Source organism: Ambystoma mexicanum, chromosome 9, assembly GCF_040938575.1.
Source record: "Ambystoma mexicanum isolate Mex_15411 chromosome 9, UKY_AmexF1_1, whole genome shotgun sequence".
NCBI classification, from domain to species: Eukaryota; Metazoa; Chordata; class Amphibia; order Caudata; family Ambystomatidae; genus Ambystoma; species Ambystoma mexicanum.
In genome coordinates this window covers 191,623,959-191,649,921 of record NC_090931.1, presented here as the reverse complement: position 1 = coordinate 191,649,921, position 25,963 = coordinate 191,623,959, and the positions used below count along the sequence as shown (strand labels likewise).

Below are 25,963 nucleotides of genomic sequence, written 5' to 3'. Positions count from 1 at the left end.
CTCTAGAGAGTGCTGGTGCCCCATACTCCCGGATTTAAAACATCGTAGTGGTATTGTCCGTGAAGGCCCTCACCAGTTTGCCATTGAGGGACGGAAGAAACGACTTGAGGGCCCAAAAACTGTAGTTCCAGGACATTGATGTGTAGCGTCTTCTCCTCCAGCAGTCATAGGCCTCTGGCGTGGAGACATCCGGTGTGGTCTCCCCAGCCCTCCAGGGAAGCGTCCGTCATTACCATCTTCTGGTATGGGGGACCTGGAAGTCTGTGCCCCCGAAGATATTGGAGCGCATGCCCCACCACCTTATCGCTCGACGGAACTCCTCGTTGAGCATGATCCTATTCTTGAAGCTTCTGGAAACCTGGATCCGAGGGGGGTCTAGGAATTCCTGGAGAGATCGCACCCGCAACCTGCAGAGCCGGATCAGGTAGATACATGACAACATCGTGCCGAGCAGCGACCTGATGGTCCTCACTGTGGCGATCTGCAGTGCTAACAGCCGTTGCACCTTGCCCAGAATGGCCCCTATCCTCTCCACCGAGGGAGCTGCCAGGCAAGATACCGTGTTGAGCCTGGATCCCAGGAATAGCACGTCCTGAGATGAAGTCAAGCGGGACTTTGCATAGTTTACCGAGAACCCCTGATCCGTCAGCAGTCGTATGGTCCTCTCCCTGTGATCGACGGCAATGTCTTTCGACCTGGCCTGGATGAGCCAGTCGTCGAAGTATGGCTATGCGTGAATTCCCTGTAGTCACAGATGTGCCACCAACTGAGCCATGCACTTCGTAAATACTCTGGGCGCCGACTTCAGTCTGAAGGGGAGAGCCTTGAACTGGTAGGGTTTCCCTTGCATGACGAAGCATAGGAACTTGCAATGTTTATCGTGAATGGGGACATGGAAGTACGCTTCCTCTAGATCCAATGACGACAGAAAGTCTCCCTCCTCCAGCTGGCCGAGCACGTGTGGCAGCGTGACCATCCTGAATTTCTGGGACTTGAAGTACTTGTTGAGTCATCACAGACAGAGAATGGTCCTCCAGCTCCCGGTCTTCTTTCTTACTAGAAAGTATCTTGAGTAAACTCTGGAGCCCCAGAGTTGCTTTGGAAACCAGCTATATCGCACCTTTTTTTGAACATGGCCCGAAACTCCATTAGCAACCGAGGGATGTATTGTTCCTTCCGGGCCACCGGTGGAATTCGCAGACACTTTCGCTGAAACTCCAAAGTGTGTCCGTGGGCGAGAGTGTCCAGCACCCATCGATCGGTGGAGATGTTTTCCCACACACTGACAAAGTTCACCAGCCGGCCTCCCACCAGGGTGCAGGGGTGGGCGCCCGATATCTTGACCAGTTCAGTCCTGCTTTGAGGCTGGTGCGCCGCCCTGAGAGCCTTGACAACGACGGTGGCCACCTCTGAAGGCCTTGGAAAGACCCTTGTAGGCTTCCTGAGTCGTGGAACGGGAGGGTTGGCAGTAAGAGGATGATGCGCCGCCGAAATTCTTCAAAGACCTGCCCGACTTCCCACCCGAGGAACGAAAGGACGGACAGTGCTGTTGCAGCGTACCCAGGGCAAAGATCGTTTCCGTGTCGGTCTTGATGGCCTAAACAGATCGATCGAAGGCCTTTCCGAAGAGATTGTCTCCGTCGAACGGCATGTCCAGGACCCTCGCCTGGACCTCCTGCCTAAAGTTGGTGGCCTTCAGCCAGCCACGACAACAGAGGCAAACCCTGTTGCCCATCTGGCGGAAGCCTGTGCCCGCAATGTCCAGGACCATGGTGATAGTGTGGTCAGAGGCCACCACGCCTTCCTGAAGGTATCCATCACCTCTACCCGCTTGTCCTCGGGGAGGAAATCCAGGATCAGAGCAATCTTGTACCAAAGCTCCGGTCGTACCTATCCAGGATAGCCAAAGCGTTGACCGCCTTAACTGTCAACGCCGCTGAGTAGATGACCTTCCTACCCACAGCGTCCTACTTCTTCCCTTCGCCGTCCGGTGGAACGAAGGCTGAAGACGACGGGTTGGATGACTTCTTCCTCGCAGCAGCTGAGACCACAGAGTCTGGTGACAGCTGCGACCGCAAACACTTGGGTGCAGACTCCGGGACCCGGTATTTCTTTTCAAGCCAGTCCCTCTTTGCCAGAGCTGAGAAAGGGTTCTTCAGCAATGCCAGCCCATCATCCCAGACCTTGTCCAGGAGGGGCACCGCTAAGATGGTATTCCTCTTCGTCTCCTGGCTTTGATACAGGAAGCCTTCCTTCTTTTCCTCCGGTGTGAGAGGAAAGTTCTCCGAAGAATGGGCTATCATTGAGTGGAAGGAGCCCACATCGTCCGGGGGAGAAGCCCTTGGCAGAGTAGAGAGGCTGCCGTCATCGGTGTCCGTCGTCGCTGTGCCTGTCCCCGTATCCCTAGGGGGGAGGGCATCAGCGGTTGGAGCAGAGGCATAGGGTGCCTTCTCTTCTTCGGCAATGTCCATGGGGTTGTTTCCGGTGGAACGGAGGTGGCGCCGGCATCCTCTTCTGAATCTCCGACACCAGCGTGTGGAGAGTCGAGAGAATATAATGAGACAGATCTCTGGGAGGTGCCTGGGGAGCAGGGTCGCTGGACCCAGTGCCGATGTCATCCTCCCCACCAACGTTGCTGTCGACGCCTTCGGTGGGTGCCTCAACGTAATCATCATCGTCTCCAAAGTCCTACGCGATGGTGTGGACGTTCGTGCCCTGAGTTCTTCCAGCCCCCACCCCATTCTTTGGGTCCTGAGGGGGCAGCTTTGGGCTCAGACGGCATCCTCTTTTCCGGGGTCTTTTCCCCTGACTTGGGAGGAAGAGCCACCCTGGCCACCATAGGGGTACCCTGGACCGGGTCAGCCCCTTTCACCTTCGAAAGGGTATCCGCCACCAGCTCGATAAATGCGGACGACTTAGCCTGTATCACCAGGGCCCTCACAAGCAGGTCGGCAATCTTTTCCTGTTGCTTGGCCTTCTCCGGTTTCTACTGTATTTTCCCCCGGGGTAGCCGACTTTCTCTTCGACGAAGAGCTGGAGCGATGGCTGGAGATTGAGGCCGAAGGAGACAATGAACGCCCCCTGGCCGACGCAGGACCCGCTTGAGCGGTGACCACGACAGAACCGGACTTGCAGTGCTTGGCCTTGTCTTGGAACCCCACGGATGGGGCAACCTCAAAGGACTTAGATGCCCGCTCTGGCAGTCTGACGTGCTGTTCCTTCATAGTGTGCTTCGAGAAGACACGACAGATCTTGCAATCCTCTTCCTTGTGCGTCGGGTGAAGACAAAGGCACTGTGAATGTTTGTCGTCCATGAAAACATTCCGTAAACCACAGCTGGTGCAGAGCTTGAAGAGGGAAGCTCTGTCCTTCTCCTCCGACATGACCTGGGTTGTGTAGGCCTGATGGCCTCCTCGAAACTTCCAAGAAGAAACACTCAACGAATCCGCCCTTAACGGGCGAAGAAAGATGCCAAAAAATGGGTCCCCGTTAATCGGATGAAGAAACGATGGAGCACACGGGCTCAATTGAACAAAAAAATAGGGGGTTCCTACCAAAAAGCGCGAAAAACACAAAGCTCGAAGAGCGAAATACATGGACTACCAACACTTGAATGTGCTGTAAAAATCTGAAGATGGATGCCAGAGGAGGGGCTTAGGGAAAGGGCAGTCATTGGCTGGGGGCAGTATGACCCAGAGCTCAGTGATAGCTTTATAGGAGAAATACAGTTTATAAACGAAAGTGAAACAGTTTTTTCTTTTACCGAGGATTCCCGGCCTGACAATGGGGAATATTCATGAGCATGTGTATCCATGCCAGACCCCATGCTGGAGAACAGAGCACTTTTCAGTACTAATAACAGAACAGCTATACAGTGGGGGGTAGGATACAGAGGGGATAGAGGAGGGGGTACAGCTGTACCGGGTGGTAGGGAGGAGAGGGGCAGGTGTCTAATGCGTCAAGCAGCGTGAAGGGTGACATGATGGCCTAGGTGTTGAAGAGGACCCTCAAAGGTAAGAGAGGGAGCTTGGGGAAAAGGGTGGTGGGAAAATAGTGAGCCATAAGAAAAAGGATGAGCATTAGAAGGAGGGTAAGGCAGCAGCCTAAAGGAAAAAAACAAGCAACAGGGTCTGGGATAGGGAGAATCATGCAAAAGAAAAAAGGGCACACATCAGTGCAGACAGTGGCAGCTGTAGGGGCGTGACCAATAGAAATAGGGTGCAAAACAGCATGGACAGGCCGTGGTGCGGTGCCTCATGAACAGGGTGTATAGGGGTACGGCAGTGCCCAGAAACATGAGCAGGGCTAGTACAGTGCCTCTCATGAAGTGGATACAGGCATAGGGGTAGGGCAGTCAGGAAAAGGTTGTTCAACAGTTTAAGCGGTGGCAGAGCTCAGACAAAGCTCTGGGGGTAAGGAGCACATGCAGGGTCAGGGGTAGCACAAGGCATCAGGGGAATAGAATACACAGCAAGACAGGTAGGCCCGAGGTTAGCAGACAACGTAAGAGGAAAAGGGATCTGAGCAGCACAGGTAAGTCCAGCTGCAGCACAGGTAGGTCTGGGGGTAGCAAACAAGGCACTAGGAAAAGGGACTAAACAGCACAAGGAGTAATGACCGAGTTCTCTCATTTTAAAAAAAGCAAAAAGATTCAACAAACTGTTTATGCACCGTAAATAATTCCACAAAATAATACAACAAGTATGAACATGCACGAATCTCAGGAAATCCTGCACATTGCAGGGCTAGCGTTGGCGTTTTTATTTTCATTCACCGCAGGCAAATTCAACTCCGTTTTATTGCCAGATGGTGATTGTACCAGCATCTCCTGATCTGTACAATTAACTGGATACCCATCAGTGCACTCTTGATTGGCCACTGTAATCTCGCGATTTCCTTCAGAATAGAAGACTGTCCCTTTTATGTGTATTTTGTTGAACATTTTAGAAAACGTGTGTACATGATCATGGGGAGGGCCTCGCCTCGTACTGAAATGACTTTTTCATGCTGAGGATTCTCAAAGTACGAACACGTCTACTGCATTGGCACACTTAACATTGAAGACTAGTCGATTTTAATTTTAGACTTATTGCCAGTCACAGTAATGGCAGGTGTTCAACGAAGAAGCAGAGAACATGGCAAACGTTTCATTATAGAAGACTCAATAACAGAGTGCCAGCCCTCCCTAATGTGAGCAGAAAGCCGATGGCCTGGTATACATAAAATGTATATTTTAAAAGAACACTGTAAGCGCTGGCTCTTCAACATTGGCAGGCCATGTTTTGCAAGTCAATTCCCCAGATTTTCATGAAAGACATCCTGGCTGCTATGTTGGTTGGGGTCAGGTGCTCTGCATTTGGACATCTGTTGCATGGTGCGGATGCTTCATGGGCAAGTTTAATGCCTTCCTGTGCCAGGCGTCCTACCAGGGCAGGTAGTCCAATGTAATACATTTTTCTTAAATTAGTTTTGACCCAATGGTGGATACTGCACATCTGAGCTGGCTTCTTGAGTTAACACAATTGTGGGTATAAAGAATAACAAAAGTGACACAGTTGGTAACCGTTCCACCTACATTGAACGCCCTGATGGTTACATGGGAGTGAGCCCATGGGGTAACAGAATCCAGCAGTGTGGGAAGTGGTTGGGACGTAAGACCTGCCAGGACGGGTAGAGTCAGGTTTTAAGAAAACTCTCCCACCTGCCTGCCTCCGAGAGTCAGCATGACAGCCTTGCTGCAACCTGGATGACAGAGTGCCCTACCGCCACAGAGCTTTCATCTCTCCGTCAGGGAACATTTTCCTAAAGAAGTTGCATGAAACCAAGAATGTGCCTAAAAACGTTATCAAAGTAATCACCAGTTGTCAAGAAATTATATATTGTCTGGTCATCAACCTGTAATGTCCTTCGATGTTCACTTTCCCATCCCACATGTACTGTGGTGATTTGCTCCACACCTGCTGTCTTCAGGTGGGCTCCGATACCTTTGGTACTTTTGCCTAATTTCCTACAAGGTAGCGTCAGGCCGATGTCTCTTGCACACTGGCTTTTTGTACTACGATGGTGGTACTTGGATCAGTAGAATGCAATGTCAATAGCTCCTCTCTCACACATGGTCTACAAGAGGCTTTGGTGTTGCTCTTGCTTCCCAGAATGCAAGATCAATAGTATCGCTTTTAATAAGTCGTTCTCCCTTACAGGCTAGCTGTGGCATGTTTGGTCCATTATGTGACACCAGGAACCCAACTCCCAGAATGCATGGGACCCTGCCAACATCTCAGTCTTACCACTGTTTTTCACTCCCTTCTCCCAGGGTTTGATTCCGCTCCATAGGTTGTTGGTCATCACATTTCAGCACCACTTTGTCAGAACTTTGCAGGTCTTGGAGCAACTGTGTCAACCTCTGGTCACTTTGCGACTTGGCATAAGCCAGTCTTTTTCAGCTGGTTGTTCACCTTGTCGCAACACAGCTCTGCAGCGGCGGTCCCCCAGCTATTGCTTGTTGCTCAATATCTGCTTTTTGCCCCCTCTAAGATGCAGGCCACTTTATACACCATACTAAGGCTTCACTCTTAATCACAAAACGGGATGGGTATCTTCCCTTGTAATGGTCGGTCTTCCTGGAGCAAACAAATGTCTTTGCTAAAGGCCAGTGTCACACTACCCATAGACCTTTGCCTCCTGCACAGACACCAGACCCACCTTTCCTAAAGGTGGAGGAGCATATACGGCATATGGGAGACAGAGCGAGGGTCATGATTGCTATCAGCATCCATTGCTTCATGCCCAAAAGGGATACATTGAGTTAATAGCAGAGTCAGCATGCTTCTGTTGGTTCCTTTTAAAGGTTGACCCAAGACCACGAGCCAATATATTGTGCTTAGCCACAAAGAACCCTTGGACACTGTCAAGTATTAGCCTAGGACTTCTCTCTTCACCAGCTAGACATTTCAAGGTGGGTCAAGTCAGTGTATAATTACCAAAAGGGGTGCAGGCACACTATACACATCTGGACAATGCCTTGGTCTGCCTCAATACACAAAGAACTGCTGATGCCATCATGCCTGGGAACCCAGACCACCGATCAAGGCCCACCACTAACCACCAGTCTAGAAGCTTGTGTTGTGACTGCCATACAGTGGACACACAAACTCTGAACACGGTGCCAGTCCTCCAGTGTGCCATTAGATATCGTCCTTATGTTCTTCAGCCAATTATGCACCCATCCATCCTGCAATCAAGTGTGCAACCTTTTGTAGGCCCTTTGTAATACAAGTCTCCAAGGGTACAGTACTACTTGGGCTACCTTTTAGAGGTTCTGCCCTGGACTAAGAAGCATCTTGAGGGAACTATTTGGGAACAAGTGCTAGATTTCCTGTGAGAGAGGGTTTGAATTACAAAGCTCCAAGCACTATAGTGCATGAGGCATCCTGGGTCCTGACAGTTTTTCCAGAGTGGGAAATGCCATAAGGGGCTTTACCGCTGGGTTGAAGTTTACCATTATAAAGGCAGAGAGCTGAAGAATCAGTACCATGGGAAACACTGAGCTTGCGTGAACATTCTTTTTTACAATTCCCTGGGCTCCAAAAGTTTAGAACCACAATAGACCACCAAAAAAAGAACTGCCGCTCCTGTATGAGGAAGGTTCCCCAAGTGACCAAGATGGAAAAGAGTTGTTTGTCAAAGTTTCAGGAGTACCCAGAGGAGGAGGAAGTGCCCCAACTTGCACGATCACAGCTCCGCCCCTATTCGCACCGACTGTTCATCACATACTGTGAAATCCTCGACTATGACCGATAACCACAAACAATGGCGACAGTGTCATCCTCAGTCTGCTTCCAGACTTTTGGCCATATTATTGCTTTTATAGGTATACTTAATAAAGTGAAAGAAACTCAGATGATGTATTTATTTAAAAAATGTGAAAATATTTCCTTACATTCTTAAAGAGAGCGCACGAGAGAGAGAGAGAGAATGTAGCAATTACCAACTCATTCACAGAATAATTGTAGAGGTTTTTGTAATCCACTGTTCCACTTTATATTTCACCGCACCTCTCGACTCCCCATCACCCCAGCAGAGCACCAGCCTCGGTGTTCGACCTTTCTACAAAAGGTTAACTAAGGAACCTTAAGAAATCTCGTTTCTTCTCAGGGATTGGTGTGTGTGGAGAACACCTGATCGGAAGGACCTCGGAACACCAGAGGTTTTCCTAGTGCACACCATTCTCCTTTTGGCCATTTCCCGTGACTCCTGTGCCTGATGCAGGTCACCCTTGGTTAAGTGCTGTTTATTTTCATTGAGCTTCACCCCCCCCCCTCAGTCTTCCCTGTTACCGGTCCTCCGCCGCCTTCTGTTCTCTCTTCCCGCCTTCCCCCTTGCCTGCCCCTTCCCAGGGATTGGTCCATGTGTAGAACACCTGACCAGAAGGGCCTGCACTTCACAGGATCATCCATGGCAGCTTTTCTTGGGTAGCTGTCGGCTAAGGGCCAGAGGCAAAGGGCAGCTCCCTCCTCGTCTGCCCCTGTTCACCCATAAACAGCCATTGGCACAACCTAGAGCTAAGACCAAGGTAACTAAGGTACTTCTACTTCACCATCATCATATCATGACACTGTATAGATTACCTGCACCCCCACTTAGATAGCCCGATAGATGAATTGGGAGCTGTGTATCCCACTTAGATGGACTCTTAAGGGTGGGAAATGTGTCACACTTCGATGGATTGTTGGGGCAGAAAATGTGTTGCTCCTAATTAACTGTACTAAAATAAAAAATAAAAACTCACCATTCTGCATACTCACCCTCAAACTCGGAACTTAACACAACCATACCTCTACCGCACCATAAACCGCACACATTTCACAACATCCAACATGAAACAAAACCATACACAATCATACCCCACATGATGGCTACCAACTGTAAACGCACCAATGCTCAGTGACCGGTTTCTCCGAACTGAAGCTGCCAACAGCACACCAACGCTCCTCTCTTGCTCTTCTTCCTCTCAATCCCACTAACAAACCACCCCAACCGTCCTTCCATTGCAGAACCGCCAGAGTGCCAAGAGACCATGCAAGTGGTAAGAGCGTGCAGTACAAGACCCCATAAAAGACTGAGAGAACCTGGATTTCTGGGGTGCAATGAAGCTTGGATAGTGGCTGAAAGGCGCTATCCTGCCCTCTTGTCACTCCTGCCTTGCCATAACTTGACAGCATGGCCAAGAAGCCACAGTAACTAGGACTGCGTTGTCCTTTTCAATCCAAGGGCAAACAGAAAAAAGGCAGGGCAGCAGTACTATAACCCGAAGAATTTTGATGTGTACGCTATAACATGCTGGGCAGAGCAGTGAAGTGTTGCCAGCTATATGGTGAAGCAAGCATTTGCCTGTCCCTCCAGATGGATACTTCTAGAATAATGATTCAGCTGCTCAGTTGATTTGCCATTTACCTATTTGGTTGTGGGGTTTCTCCCTTAAGAACAGATGTGTTTTCTATAAGCAAGTCATCGATTTTCAAAGAAAATGTGTGTAACATCTTTGTCAACAAATCTATAAAAAGCATTTACTGTCTGTGAGCAGACATTCATCACCTGACACGCTTTTCATGTCCAAGACTCTTGCTCAAGGCTGTTACGTGTGAGCATTGAACTTGCAGTAAAATAAACTAGGACTGACTTGTACTATAAAGTTGTTAAGATACGTTGAAGTTCGTTTGAGGGCTTGTGAGCTGGGCCCACAGATTGGACTGTTGTTGTGCCTTGCTAGAATGGTGAACCATTGGGCGCTCCAGCGGGGCAGAATGAACTTCGGACACCAATTTCCAAGCCGGTGACACACTTTAAATAAGCAATAGAGTGAACTGCATTGTGGGACAAAGTAAATCCTATTTTTTTTTTACTACAAGTACAGTGCTGTCTGGGCGCAAATCGCAGGTCAGTGGATGAATGTTTGCTCACAGACGATAAATGCTCCGTCAACAGCTCTATAAATACGGTACACACATTTTCAGTGAAAATCAATGCCTTACAAATGGAAAAGACATGCTACTATTAGTTCAATGATACTTGTTGGTTTCAGACCTAAATCATGGGTCCATACTTTTGGTCAGGTGCATCAGTTAAAGGTAGCATGCTCATACCCTCTTACTTTGTGCAGTCTGCACTGGTTACATGTGACCCACCAGCCCTGATTCAAGATGGACTTGGAAGGTTTTGAAACATTGTAGGGTATGCATTCTTTGTAGCTGAGAACTCCCTTAGGGATCCAGAAGGCCAGTTCCTACAGACGCAGATCTCGAGTGTGCTTGCATCGGAGCCGAACAAGGGCTTTCAGTACACCAGACGCTAGGAAGCCGTTCTTTCGCGACAGAGCTGCCAGTTTTCTGGAACTAGCTACTTTCCTGATCAAGGGCATTCATTACACCAGATTTTGGCAAGAAACGATTTCCCAAGATCAGTGCCAGCGTTCGGGAACTTGCTACATCCTGGCCTGAAGAGAATTACTATTCACCATCACTTTGGCTTCCGCTACAACACCTTCTTTTAATTTAAGGCATGCCCTGCTTTTTTGCCCCCTTTTGCTTTGTCACTTAGCAAAGCATAGTGTAGCCTACTTGAATGCTTCTACTTAAAGGCAGCTGCATTCACCCCCTAATTGGATTAGCCGGCATTATTTTGTATATCTTTGATCCCGCCTGATCAGCTGTTTCTGATGAAGCGCCCTAAGGGTTTGGGATGCAAGGACCAGTGACCCATTTCCGTGATACAGCAGAAGGGCTCAGAAAATGTGCTCGATGGAGCTCTAAAGCCACCCAGGGAAGGCAAGGGGGGCACTGCTAATATATTGATATTCATAACCACTTGACTGGTGAGCATATCACATGCAGACTTCGCAAAGCCATTTTTTTTTTGTCCGTGACAGGGGGCACAACTCAGAAGCAGGGGGATTGAGTGAATCATGACACCGCAATCACCTTTCATGGGAGCAGTAGCATAGAGAAAGCAAGGGTATAGCGGGAGACGTGAAGGCTCCATGAGTCAAGCACAACTAGATAATGGACAGACCTGGCACACCTGGGACAGAAAGCATGGAGCAGGGGTGCTAAGCACCAAGACGGGTCAGCACATCATGGGCAGACTTCACGGGCCCAGCTTTTGAGATGGGCATCCCGTTGGGACTCTCAAAACTCTAAACTAACCTGCAAGTTCCTTTACAGTGCAAAGAAAACCAGTGCGCGTTTTCAACCAAAACATGCACATTTGAATGGCTTTGAGGAACATTCCAGATCAGGTGGATACTGCAGATGCAACCCATACGCCCTCACATGGTTGGAAAGGAAATAAATGCCTCCTTACTGTTTGATGACATCATGAGCAGCAGGAGGTCAAACGATCAAATGAGCTCTCTATCCTGCCTCGCTTGAGACAGAAAAAAAACAGCATTCATTTCAAGTTTGAGAACAGCGAATATTAATCAAATCATTACCAGACTTCAGTGCTTTTTGGCCAATTGTCATCTATTCTTGGCTTGTTGGCGACCAGACAGCAGAATTCCACTGTAGGTAGCCAGAATACGGCACAGGTGGAGTCAAGCAGGCATAGGAGGCTTGGAATGGATGAATAAACAATGCAGCTTTTCTGACACTCCATGATCCAGCATGAGAGGACATTCATTCCCAAGTTCATATTCACACACAAGCTGCCACACCTTGCTTTCTGTCCCTTCTAGAAAGGACGTGTTGGTCAACAATGGATGGAAACGTGCAGCCAACACTAACTGCTCCCTAAGGGGGTGATTAACACTAGGAGGAGGGATCTTGGAGCTGCACGGCCCCTTGTGCCCAACAAAGATCAGTCCTTCTTAGTTTAAAATAGATGTTCAGTCTTCGGGGATACATCAAACATGACATTCAGAAATAACCAATTTCCTACGAAAAGCTAATTTGCACATGGCTTTAGCCCTCTACCCCCACTCATGCCCACAGGCACAACCTCTAGGCCAGGGTTGCCCAACTAGAGCCCTCCAGAGCCGGAAACATGTCGGATTTTCAGTATACCACCTCATTAATATTCATAAGATACATTTGCATACAATCATTCTAAATGTATGCACATTTTCTCATGCATATTCATGAGGGAGAGCCTGAAAACCAATAGGATTTCGGACCTCGAGTCCGGGAGTTGCACAACCCTGCTCTAGAAAGTCTAGGCAGTTGGGAGGCTTGTGGGAGGAGGCAGAACCAGTCAGAAGCCTGGCCCTCCCACCCCGAGCTCTAGGCAAGGTGTCACTCAGTAACGCAGTGCAAGGTATCGCGTTTGAGGTCCTAGACGCATGCTGGGCCACATGTTAAAAACTGCGGCATGCCTCCAAGATCTCGTAAGTGGCGATGCATTAAATGACAGACTTTCCAGCCACCTCCCTTCGATGCAGCCACGCATTGCATGTGTGTTCTGTTGCCGTAACAAGAGGAGGCTATGGCAGTACCAGTTGAGGCACATGGTGACCCCAACTTCTCCGGAGTTTCTTAAACTAATATTCGGCAGTCTTCTATGGAAGGGCACATCAAGCAAACCTAAACCCAGAGGTCAAGATACACTATCTTACCCAAGGTCAGTTTAGCACAATCGGCAACCTGTAACCTGCAGAAAGAACATGAACTGCGGTATGAAGTAATACATAGTGAACCAAAGATAGGCCAGTGGGCTGACACAGACTCAATAAGGATTGAGAACTGGAATTGCCCCATATATATTAAAATTCCCTGCCATCTCGTTGAGATGGCCGTGATCTTGGCTTAAGTTCTGAGCAGGTGCTTCAGTTGATTCTTTGACCTTAAGAATGATGGGGATGCAGTCTACATTTCTCTGTGTGCACATGCTGTGTGGGGTCTGGCTCTGTGGGTGGAGAGACAGCCTCTCAGATTCCCCCACTTTATATTTTTTAAAGAAACTGCTTTAGTTAAGAGAATGCCTCCACAAGCTCAGTCGCTTTCTTGCACAATTTGTTTTCACCAAGGCGATTTGAAAGTACAGGCTGGTAACTCAGTCAGGGCTCCAAGAGAAAGCTAGTCTCTGTGGAAGTGTCACGTGAAAGTATGATTTGCACTGAACTTCAGTGCTTATTGCGCCCCTCCTGGAACGCACGTGACTGTGTGTACATTGATTTGAACTTCGAAGCCTAAAAAAAAACCTACTTTGTACCCAACTACTTGCATAAGCATATTCTATGCCCTCTCTACCCCAATAAACATTAGAAGTGCACAAGAGAAACAGGGAAATAAAATTGAAAAGATTTAGTATACCAGTTCCACGCACCCTCACCAGTATGAGCCTTGTGATTTGTGTGCGTCTGAACAGGAAACTAGATTCTGGACTGATCAGGAAGACATCGTGAACATATTCTGGGTTTGAAGGAGGAGTTGAACCGACCAATTGCACTGTGGCATTGAATTGGGCTTGGAATAATATGTGGAATTTAATTAAGACATTCTTTATATTGTTTTGCGAAGTGTAAATAAACAATTTCAGAACATTATACATAGCGTTCAGTACTGGATCTAGTCAACTGGTTTGGAAAGGGGGTGGAACACTGCTGTTCTAGGGCCCAGTACTCACTGTCCTCCTTGGTCTGCAGGTACAGCACACTGCTCCTCACTCCATCCCCAGCCTGCGTGTAAGCCAGCACCTGAACGCTGTAGTTGGTGAACTTCTCCAGCGCCCTCATCTCTGCGCGCTCCCGCATTGTCGTGATATTCTGCATCTCTCCCCATTCTGCTGGACGGAGAAGCAGACACACTCAGATCAAGGCGAGCAAAGCACCAAGACAGCCTGCACTGGAGTACTCTGTCTATTCTGTACAGGTTCCCCCTTCAGCCAGGAAAGAAAGTATCATCCGACAAACCCCCCCCTACCCCTGCCGTTCCCCCTTTCCCTAGAGAATTCTTGGACCCTGCACCAGAGTCTTTCTAAACGCACCTGTGTTTGGACTGTATCCCTTGTTCCCTTATTACCAGTCTAAAATACATTTAGTTCCCATGTACCTGAACACCAGACCTCTGGGCACCTTTCCTCAATAAATCCACCCACCTCTTTCTGAAGGCCTCAAAAATCAGGTCTCGGGAGCCCCAATCACACCAGGTTTGCAGGAGAACTGCGGACTAGATAACTCATTGCACTTGGATTCACTGTATTCAGATGTAAATTGTGTGACTAATCTGAAACGTGATCTGCATTTGGCTCTTGTGGAACCCCCTGCCTTAAATGGAACTGATGATCCCATCACTCACCGCCATCTGTGTACAAGGACCAGTAAATGACCCGGTAACCCTTCAGGACGCCATTCAAGGTGCTGCGTGGAGGTTCGGACCATGAAATCACTGCGACGTCTGAGGTGATGGAGAGCGCCCGCACATTGTCCGGGGGCTGACTCGGCACTGTAAGAAGAAGAGAGATGTGCATCACCAAACTACAAACAAAGCCATGAGTCCATGCTGTCCAACACACCAAGATCCAACTTCCTCACCATAAACAGCAGAAATTCCTCACAGTGCCCCCATCACCACCATCTTTGTCCTGCGAATGGGCTCCATTTCCCATCACTCAACCAGTTCCTTACCAGTTTGCCATCTTGGATTCCATAACAAGAGTGCTCAACTCCTTTACAAGTGTTATTTGTGGATCGGCATTAAAAGCTTTATTGGGGCTGTTCCTGTGCTTAAATGGGAACCTCATTTGCATATAGTCTAGCGAAGCCATTAAAAACCCCCAGGATGAAAAGGTTCAACTTCCTCATGCCAACTGCACTTGGAATATTTGTTGGTGATGAACAGACGGCTGGAAATACCCTCTGTGGCACCTTCACTAGCCTTCTTCCCAATATGGAAGACCTAAAACTATTCCAGATCACCAAATGCTATAGTCGGTACAAACTAGAATGGGAATTCAAAGAATTCTGGACTTTTCCAAAAAGTAAATTGTGAAACAGTATCGCCATTATCCTGCAGGAGTAAGATGATGTCCTTTGAACAAATCATACAGAAAGGAGAGCCTAAGATAGGACCATTGTAGTAGAAAGCCATGAAAAATGCAACCCGAGCTCAATGTTTGCAGGAAGGACACTTCAAAGCACTTCCAATCACGGCTTGTGCAGTACCTCTATACTCTGCTAACGGAAGAGAGAATTGAGAGGGAGAAAAGACTGCACAGGAACCTGAACAGTTAGTGTCTCCCAGGCCCCACAAAGAGGCACAATCAAACACACGAAGGAGGGTGAAATGCACAGAGTGGGGACATCACTCTTCTTCACTCTCAGCGCTTTGAGGTACCACAGAGAATTGTAAAGGGCTATACAAGCATCCAACATAACATGTTGTGACAGGTATAGAAAGGACATATACAGCAAGCATGAACTTATACCCTTATACCCTGTACAGCTGTACCCCTATGTGACCCTCTGTATCCCACCCACCACTGTATATCTGTTCTGTTACCTCTGAAAACCACTCCGTTATGCATCTGTACTGTTGCATACCTCTGTAAAGAGCTCTGTTGCTTCTCAAATCTAGGTCCACGCTCATTAAATACCATAATAATACCCTGAGAAAGGACACACACATTGCTGGGGCATATGCAGTAAAGTGAGAGACATATGCGCTCAGCATGGTCATCATCTCCCTACTTCCCATCCCTCTCCTCTTCATCTTCAGTTCTGAGATGGCCAGACTTCTAGCACAGAGTTCTGCAACTTTGGCTCACCAGATGTTTTGGACTATGACTCTCAAAAGTCTTGGCTAGAATAGTCAATGTTGAGGGATCATGGGAGCCGCAGTCCAAAATATCTGGAGAACCAAAGGTTGCAGACTCCTGCCCTAGTGTCCTGAACAGAAACTTTTAAGGAATCAAGAATAAGAGTCGGACACAGGTGCATTATATTTTTGGTCACATACTTTATCATAAAAGAAAAAAGGGGTTTGGAGAAATCCTATCTATCCCTAATCCCAAGGGGGGGTTCCCAGCCTCAACAAAGCATAGGGCCGTCTGTGTCAGGATGCTCAACCGAAAGGTGTCCTCTGTCCTGTGTCCAAAAACCCTAAGCTGACCCTTACACGCTAAACTCAATATAATGTGCAACTCTGGGATTTCTGTAAGCTATAAACGTATAGCTTAGTTCCAAAACAAAGTTCTAAAGTGCATAAAAGAAAAGAAATAAAGTTCCATCAGGAAAAGGGGTCCTCCCTTCCCCTATGTTTCTTGTGGTCTTCCACTGTCTGTCTGGTACTTCCGGAAAGAGTTAACGTTCCACTGCTTCACAGGGGGGTGACTCTTTCCTGCATTTATCCTTTCATACAATGTTTTACTTCACAGTTTCAAGGGGGAAGACTCCTCCCTTAAGTCTCCCTTAAGCACAAAGTTCTTCTGAATGTTTCAATCTCTCTCTCTGGATCCAAGGTATCCTTAAAGGGGTATGGTTCTTCTCTTTTCCATTGACTGTCACTGTTCCACTATTTCAATGAGAGGTTTTGACCCCTGAGCTTTCTTAATCCTTGTTCCAAAACAGGTGTACTCTCCTGCCAGGGGATTCGCAACTGTGTTACTTATCCTTAAAAGGGCTATGGTTATTTCCTTTTTATATTGGTTATCACTATTTCTCACTTCTCTTCTTACCCCCGATTTAGGGTATCGCACTTGCGAGCAAGTCTCAGACTCGCTCACTGTCCGGTTTACTTTCCTGCCAGGGCTTTTTATATCATCTCATGGATGTGAATCCCAGACTCACTGTTTGCCTGGTTTGCTATCCTGCAAGAGCTTTTCCGTTCTACATTCACTCTCTCTTGCATCCAGGATATGATGTTTTTCAAGTACTGGGTCACCGATCCTTTCTTAATGTTCATATTCCTATTAACTATTCCAATTCCTTTAATTAGGCTCTCTCGTTGTCATGATGCCTAGCCCCGGAGCATCAGGCCAGGCCCAGCACCCCCGGAAGCAGGCATCATGCCCTCGGGTAAAAGCCCAGCGGCCCCTTATAGGGACTCTGTGGACTCAGTCCTGGCGCCTTTGGCGCCAGGCTCATGTTGGACATCAGTCCTGGTGCCATAGGCGCCAGGCTCATAAAGGGAGGTGTTTTGTGCACTTACCTGATGCAGACCATGCTGCACGCTTCAGGCCCCCCTGAGACCTGAAAGGGACTATTTTTTCATAGGGACTATTTTTTCACTCGGGCGTGGCCAGGGAAGGATACATACCTAGTTGGGGAAGGATACATACCTGGGACTTCTTTGGAGGCTATTTAAGCCACGCCCAGACAGCAGCTCATGCTTCGCATTGTTCTGCTTCCTGCAGCTTAACGTTCACCGTGTCTGCTCCTGGACTACAGCCACACCCGTCTTGAACCTGGAAGACCTGCAAGGAAGGAAGAGAAGAGAAAGGTGAAAACCAAGGATTATTTCAAGCTTCTTACCTGCATCCGGAATCTTCTCGCCAGCATCCCTGAAGGAAGACTTCAATTTAAAAGCATCGTGTTGCTCGCTGCAGCGCCACGCTTCACTCACCTGTCCTGTCCTGTCCTCGAGACATCTCCCGGCTCCATCGCGGCTGACAGCATCGGACGCCACATCTCTGCACCTAGGGGAGAGAGGAAGAAACAAAAGGTGAGCAGAAGGACACACAGAAGGAAAGCCTGATTAACAGCCATAATACTTACCGGCTTTTCTTCCACATTTCGGGTCGGCGCCGCCCCGTTGGCAGGTACCGTACCCCGGCCCCTATGGGGAACGGACTAGATACATTTCAGAGGAATGATAAGGACATCTAGAGGGATCGCCCTCATTACTACTCACCTCGGCAGGTTAACCCTCGACTCATCGCCTTCATTCTGCACCTGAAATAAAGGACAGATCACAGGTGAGAAAGACAGCATAAAGGGGGCCTCACTTGAACTTTGAACATTCATACTTACGGCGCATCGCTCAGGAAAGTCAAGTGGATTTTGCCAGCGCCATTCTGAAAACCAGTGAAGTAACTGGACGAACGCGCGCCCCTGCACCAGAAGCAGGATGGAGAGTTCAACCTTCCAAACCATAAGGTGAGCTTAAACCGGGTTTGGAGGAATAGAGAGGAACGGAGGGGGGAAAGGGGTGAGCTAGCACACCATTCTGCAGACTGTTAATCGTGGCTGTAGTCCAGGAGCAGGAGCAGACACAGTGAGCGTTAAGCTGCAGGAAGCAGAACAACGCGAAGCATGAGACTCATCTGCAGAAGGATATTCCTACGGGCCAAGGAAGCACAATTTGGAGGTCCTGTCCAATCGGTGTTCCGGGTCCTGTGCATCACGCTAGAAGAGGCCGCAGTAATCCAGACTAGATCAACGCCCCCGTGGGAACCAGGTGAGCGTTACAGAACGCGAAACCTCCCTACAAATTCCCACCCAGGCGCTATGGAAACTTCTGAGACTGACCAACTGGCCCAACTACTGGGGGAATTACGGGCCGAGGTACACGCTGCTCGTCAAGAGACTAATGCCCTCAGAAGAGAAGTGATTGTAACAAGGGAAAGGACTGATGACCTGGCTAGACAGCTTTTGCAAGGTCAAGCTGGACAAACTCCTTTACCCGGTTCCGGGGGGAACCCCATTCCTGTGGTTTCCAGTAACCCTGTGCTGATTAATCTACCTGCAAACATGCCGATGGCCCCACCCGAACGCTTTGCTGGGGACCCCAAACGATTCGCCGTATTCATGAATCAGTGTCATTTGCACTTCCTATGCAGACCCGGGGCCTTCCCTAATGATCAGACCAAGGTAGCCTTTGTGTTGTCATATCTCAGCGGCTGTGCTGCCGATTGGTCAGTCCCACTGGTAACTCAAGATGACCCGATTATTCGTGATTTTCAAGGATTTCAAACAAGCATGGAAAGGTTATTTGCTCGACATTCTCAGGGACAGGCTCTGGATGACGAACTTCTATCTCTGCGACAGGGCAATCAAGACCTTCTATCCTACATTGCAACCTTCAATAGACTAATTGTGGAAACTGGTTGGCCAGAGGATAAAAGAATCACGTTATTCTATCGAGGTCTACGCGGAGAACTTAAAGATGTCCTGGCACAAGTTGTAAATCCGCCCCAAGAATGCACTGAATATATAGACTTAGTGGTCCAGTTGGATCACAGGCTGCAAAACAGAAAAGCACATCGGTCCAAGTTTGAAACCCGGGTGTGGGCCAAAACCCACGCTAACCCCAAGGGGGCTGATGCCTCAGAGCCTATGCAAATCGGAGGCGTTAAAGGACCCCTAACTCAAAAAGAACGGGAAAGAAGACGACAGATGCAATTATGCCTTTATTGTGGGTCCTCAGACCACTTTCTTCGAGATTGCCCGGTGAAGCCGCCCAAGAAGGTGGTAGGAGCCGCTGATAAAATCCATGGAAACTATCGGGAAACGACCACGCCTGGCAAGCGTAGGGGTCCGCTTGCTGAGCTTGAAAACTAACTCTCAGACCTCGCATTTCATTGTGCCAATGGTCCTCATAGATCCGGAACAGCCAAAACGGTTGCATGCTATAAAGGCATACATCGATAGCGGGGCTATAGGAAACTATGTGGATCGAGAATTGGTCTCTAGGATAAACCTCCCTCTGCGTCCTAAAACCAGCAAAGATGTCATCACCACTGTAGATGGAACTGAAATTGCCTCTGGACCGGTAACACATTCCACATCTGAGGTGACACTTGTAGGTCCGGATGGCCATTGGGAGGCAGTTGTGTTTGATGTGATCAAGGCTCCACAGTTTCAGCTTATTCTCGGAGTCCCTTGGTAAGAGACACATAATCCTCGAATTGATTGGCGAGCGAAGAGAATAACCTTCCCGGATTGTGCACAAACCTGCTACCCAGAAAATCCAAAGATTAATATAGCATCAGTAACCTCTGTCCCCGTGCAACTACCTCCAGAGTGTCAAGACTTTCAGGACGTCTTCCAAAAGGAACAGGCCAACACGTTACCTCCCCACAGATCGTACGATTGCCAAATCGATCTGGTGCCCGGTGCACAACCCCCTTGAAGCAGGATTTATGCCCTTACTGAACCTGAGAATCTGCATTTGAGACAATATTTAGATCAATACCTCGCCAATGGTTTCATTCGCCCGTCAAAGTCCCCGGCATCTTCAGCTTTGTTCTTCGTGCCTAAAAAAGAGGGCGACCTTAGGACTTGTATCGATTACTGCGCATTGAACCAGATAACTGTTAAAAATTGTTACCCTCTGCCTCTGATCCCTGAACTCCTTGACCAGGTGAAGGATGCTTGTGTATACACCAAGTTAGATCTCCGGGGGGCTTATCATCTGGTACGAGTAAAAGAAGGCGACGAATGGAAAACGGCCTTCCGTACAAAATATGGACTATTCGAATACCAGGTGATGCCTTTCGGGTTGTGCAACGTGCCTGCTGCCTTCCAATTCTTCATGAATGATGTCCTTCGGGAACTCATCGATGTCTGTGTTATCGTGTACATCGATGACATTCTTGTGTACTCCTCTTCGGAATCTGATCACAGAAAACATGTCAGGGCCGTCCTAGAGAAACTACGCCAGCACAAACTGTTTGCCAAGCTGGAAAAATGTGTTTTCCATACCACCGAGGTTGAGTTTCTCGGATTCATCCTGACACCTAAAGGGGTCCGAATGGATTCACGGAAAGTGGATGCCATCCTCAAATGGCCATCACCTAGTTCAGTGAAAGGTGTCCAAAGCATGCTTGGTTTTGCCAACTTTTATCGCAGGTTTATCCCGGAGTTTTCACGTGTGGTGCAACCCATCACTGCACTCTTGCGAAAAAATAAACGTTTTGAATGGACCGAGGAAGCCAAACAGGCCTTTCAGGAGTTGAAACCTAAGTTCACGTCCGCACCTATTTTGAAGCACCCGCGTCCTGATCTCCCATATATAGTCGAAACCGACACGTCCAGCTTAGCCATGGGAGCTGTCCTGTCTCAGAGAGACCCTGAAACCAGCCAACTGCACCCCGTAGCATTTTGGTCCAGAAAGTTCTCACCGCCGGAGATAAATTATGCGATTACCGATAAGGAACTATTAGCCATTAAGTCCACCTTTAAGGCTTGGCGGCATTATCTCCTCGGCGCCCGGCACACCATCACCGTGATCACTGATCACCGAAATTTACAATATTTAAAAACTGCCAAGGCCCAATCGTCTCGACAGCTCCGATGGGCTTTGTTCTTTGCTGAGTTCGATTTTGTAATCACCTACCGCCCCGGTTCTAAGAATGGTAAGGCGGACGCTCTATCCCGAATTGGAATGGAAGAAATAGACACAAACTCAGAACCTGTGCCGATAATTCCCGAACAAAGAATTTTGGGAATAACCACTTTACAAACCCCTGAAGACATTCAAGCACGAGTAAAACAAGTCCTGGACGCTTCAGCCTTGCAGGATTGGATCAAAAAGGGGTCTAACTTTTCAGTCAAGGATGGCTTACCTTACTTCCAAGGATGCTTATTTTTGCCAGAAAAGGAATTGCAAGAACTGGTTATTTCCCGTCATCATGACACCCTGATGGAAGGACATCCTGGCATTGCCAAAACTGAGGAAAAGGTTAGACGACAATTCTGGTGGCCTTCCTGGCAAAAGGATATTAAATCTTTCGTGATGTCCTGTGGAGTTTGTGCCCAAAACAAAGGTCAAAAGACAAGACCCGCCGGTCTTCTTCAGCCCTTAGACATTCCACCAGCACCTTGGCACACCCTGTCACTAGATTTTATCACGGACCTGCTCTCTTGTAATGGTTACAATACTATTCTGGTCGTGGTGGATTTATTTTCCAAAATGGCCCACTTTATTCCGTTGAAAGGATTACCTTCAGCCTTTGTTCTTGCCAAGGAATTCCTCGAGAATATCATCCGTTTGCATGGATTCCCGTCCATACTAGTCTCCGATCGGGGAAGCCAGTTTATTTCTCATTTTTGGAAAAAGTGTTGTCAGCTGGCACAAATCGACGTAAGACTCTCGACCAGCCACCACCCACAGACCGATGGTCAGACGGAGAGAACGAACCAGACCCTTGAACAATTTCTACAATGTATGTTGCACCAATCGGAGGGTAATTGGAAGGATATTCTGTGGGTGGCTGAATATGCTTATAATAACTCGATACACTCTGGAACAGGTCAAAGCCCCTTTTTTACCCTATATGGACATCACCCTCGTACTTCAGACTTGGACTCACCTTCGAGCCTTGAAATGCCCGCAGTGGATCATTTGCATTCTACGATAACTCAAGCCTTCAAGGATGCAACTGCACATTTGCAACATGCGAAAGAGAAATACAAAAAGAATGTGGATCTACATCGAAAGGAGGCGCCTCCGTACCAAATTGGGGATCAAGTATGGTTGGCTACCAAACACTTATCGCTCAAGGGACCTCAAACTTTTAATCCAAGGTATTTAGGCCCTTACTCAATCAAAGCTATAATTAACCCAGTAGCAGTCAAGCTCGATCTACCAGCCAACATGCGGATTCACCCTGTTTTTCATGTGTCACTTTTGAAACCAGTACAACCAGGAACCAGATTAATAAAGCCACCAGACCCAATCCTGATAGATGGAGAGCCAGAATTCGAAGTAAAGAACATTTTGGATTCCAAAATCTTAAAATCAAAGCTTTTCTATCTAATTGATTGGAAAGGGTACGGGCCTCAGGAAAGGTCTTGGGAACCCAGTGATCACGTACATGCACCTCGGCTGGTAAAAAGGTTCCATCGGAATTTTCCAAACAAACCGAAACCTCCAGAAGGAACGACCTTGGGAGGGGCGTGCTGTCATGATGCCTACCCCCGGAGCATCAGGCCAGGCCCAGCACCCCCGGAAGCAGGCATCATGCCCTCGGGTAAAAGCCCAGCGCCCCTTATAGGGACTCTTTGGACTCAGTCCTGGCGCCTTTGGCGCCAGGCTCATGTTGGACATCAGTCCTGGCGCCATAGGCGCCAGGCTCATAAAGGGAGGTGTTTTGTGCACTTACCTGATGCAGACCATGCTGCACGCTTCAGGCCTCCCTGAGACCTGAAAGGGACTATTTTTTCATAGGGACTACTTTTTCACTCGGGCGTGTCCAGGGAAGGATACATACCTAGTTGGGGAAGGATACATACCTGGGACTTCTTTGGAGGCTATTTAAGCCACGCCCAGACAGCAGCTCATGCTTCGCGTTGTTCTGCTTCCTGCAGCTTAACGCTCACCGTGTCTGCTCCTGCTCCTGGACTACAGCCACGCCCGTCTTGAACCTGGAAGACCTGCAAGGAAGGAAGAGGAGAGAAAGGTGAAAACCAAGAATTATTTCAAGCTTCTTACCTGCATCCGGAATCTTCTCGCCAGCATCCCTGAAGGAAGACTTCAATTTAAAAGCATTGTGTTGCTCGCTGCAGCGCCACGCTTCACTCACCTGTCCTGTCCTCGAGACATCTCCCGGCTCCATCGCGGCTGTCAGCATCGGACGCCACATCTCTGCACCTAGGGGAGAGAGGAAGAAACAAAAGGTGAGCAGAAGGACACACAGAAGGAAAGCCTGATTCACAGCCATAATACTTACCGGCTTTTCTTCCACATTTCGGGTCGGCGCCGCCCCGTTGGCAGGTACCGTACCCCGGCCCCTATGGGGAAAGGACTAGAGACATTTCAGAGGAATGATAAGGACATCTAGAGGGATCGCCCTCATTACTACTCACCTCGGCAGGTTAACCCCTCGACGCATCGCCTTCATTCTGCACCTGAAATAAAGGACAGATCACAGGTGAGAAAGACAGCATAAAGGGGGCCTCACTTGAACTTTGAACTTTCATACTTACGGCGCATCGCTCAGGAAAGTCAAGTGAATTTTGCCAGCGCCATTCTGAAAACCAGTGAAGTAACTGGACGAACGCGCGCCCCTGCACCAGAAGCAGGATGGAGAGTTCAACCTTCCAAACCATAAGGTGAGCTTAAACCGGGTTTGGAGGAATAGAGAGGAACGGAGGGTGGAAGGGGGGAGCTAGCACACCATTCTGCAGACTGTTAATCCCCTTTCTCATCTGCAGAAGGATATTCCTACGGGCCAAGGAAGCACGATTTGGAGGTCCTGTCCAATTGGTGTTCCGAGTCCTGCGCATCACGCTAGAAGAGGCTGCAGTAATCCAGACTAGATCAGCGCCCCCGTGGGAACCAGGTGAGCGTTACACTTGTGTCGTCAAAGAACACAGCATTCGCCCTGAAGCAGCACAGTATCCCATTTGCTCTCACTGGGCTTACCTGTCTTCATTGATGGCTTTGGAATTCCTCGTGTCTCACTGTCTTCTTTGCTCCTGTCCTGCTGACTGAGTGCATCCCGTTAGGCGCTTGGTTTCCGCTTTGCCTTCTGCTTTTGGCAGCTCCAGCTGCCTGTGGCAATAATGCAGCAAACTTTTCTAGGCTCTGTTTCTCTGCACGCCGTTCTCATCAGCCTCTGTGCTGCATCCTGCTGTCTGCTATCCTCAGGTGTCTGAACCAGCGTCAGAACAATGGATTCAGCAGCAGTCTCCGTCCTTATCTTGCATTCTTTTCAGCTGTGTCCGTTTTAAATGTCCCGGCATTGGTTAGTATTTTCCAAAGACTAGAATGCAGAATTGGCTGACCGCTTCTGGTCATCCTCATTACTCCATCACTCTTCCTCGTCTCAGTACTATACAGGGTGGGGGAGAATAAATAATACTCTTGGCCATGCGAACCCAGGGATTCTCCATCTATATAACAATAAGCCATACAAGAATCTTGCAAAGTTACGTGGGTGTCATTAAGAATTACAGCTGAAGGATTATTCGGATGCAGTATTTTTCTGTCTCCCTGGAATTTGACCTCCCCTACGTGGTCATCCTGCAGAAAGTCACCCCAGGGTCAAAGTCAGGTAGCATCTGCCTTGCCCTGGCTGCGTGAGAGAAGCTTCCCTCCAGGGAATCAGTAAATGTTGCTAGATTTGTCACAAACTCCAAGCTGCCGCTCTTCCACTGGAGCTGTAATTGTGCAGCTGCTTGGGGTTTTTCACAGCCACAGCCCCATACAGAGGAGACACCCTCTCCCAGTCTTAGGTCCATGTTTCAGTATAAGCGAGCAGACCCCCTTCTAATATTATCACCCACTACAATGATGATTGTCCTGCCACTAAGGCGATGATACTCTAGATACATGGAATTTCCATTCTTGTGTAGGGCGGATTCAGGCTTTGAGCCTGGCCCCCAATTTCTCCTGTCTGCTCGGCTGTCCAAGAGGCCCAAGTAAGCCACATTACTACCGAAGTCTACGTCCACGAGAAAAAAAAAAGGAGGCGACAGTGTCTCACATTTGCCAAACAATATTTTGAGATAAACTTGCAGGAGATGGAACACCAGACAATTATATGCAATGAAATGTCATAGGGATAAACTGAGAACCCCTGAAAGAGAGTCTTCTATTAATACTGCCCTGTCAAGCTTCATAAGGTGCTGGGGTACCCTAGGGGAGGCCAATAGTAAATTGGAGGTTTTAAAAACTCGAAAGAACTAAGTAAACAAAAACAAGGGAGGGGGATAAAAATCAAAGCCCTGCACGATTAGCCAGATGTGAAGGTAATGGCTTCTCACCGCCCCAGAAGAGGTAACGCAACATTTTTATGAGTGTTTAAATAACGATACATCAAGATAATTATGCTCTTTAAAAATGAGTATTGTTCCATATTACTTTAGGTGTAAAAAAAATAGAAGCACCATAATTAGGGGCTGCTGGGATAGGCCAATGTTGCACGCAGTGGCGGGATAATAATTATGCATAAGACATTGCTGGAAAAGCCCGGGTCTTAAAGGGTCCAGGAGGAGTGCTCACTGCGCCAGTCTAACGAGCGCCTTAATTAAGGATGAAAAATAGCCGCACAATTGTGCCGCACTACGACGATTCAAGGTTTTGTGGAG

The 25,963-nt window shown here is 48.3% G+C and overlaps 1 protein-coding gene across 1 annotated transcript in view; it reads right to left on the bottom strand.

Moving 5' to 3' along the window:
- DSCAML1 (DS cell adhesion molecule like 1) overlaps nt 1-25,963 on the bottom strand; it is an 866,449-nt gene that overhangs the window by 119,944 nt on the left and 720,542 nt on the right. Inside the window, exons 18-19 of the mRNA XM_069614463.1 lie at nt 14,289-14,435; nt 13,618-13,773 (exon numbers count right to left, since the gene is read on the bottom strand). Of these exons, the coding sequence (XP_069470564.1) occupies nt 13,618-13,773; nt 14,289-14,435 (303 nt within the window). The remainder of the gene's footprint in view (nt 1-13,617; nt 13,774-14,288; nt 14,436-25,963) is intronic.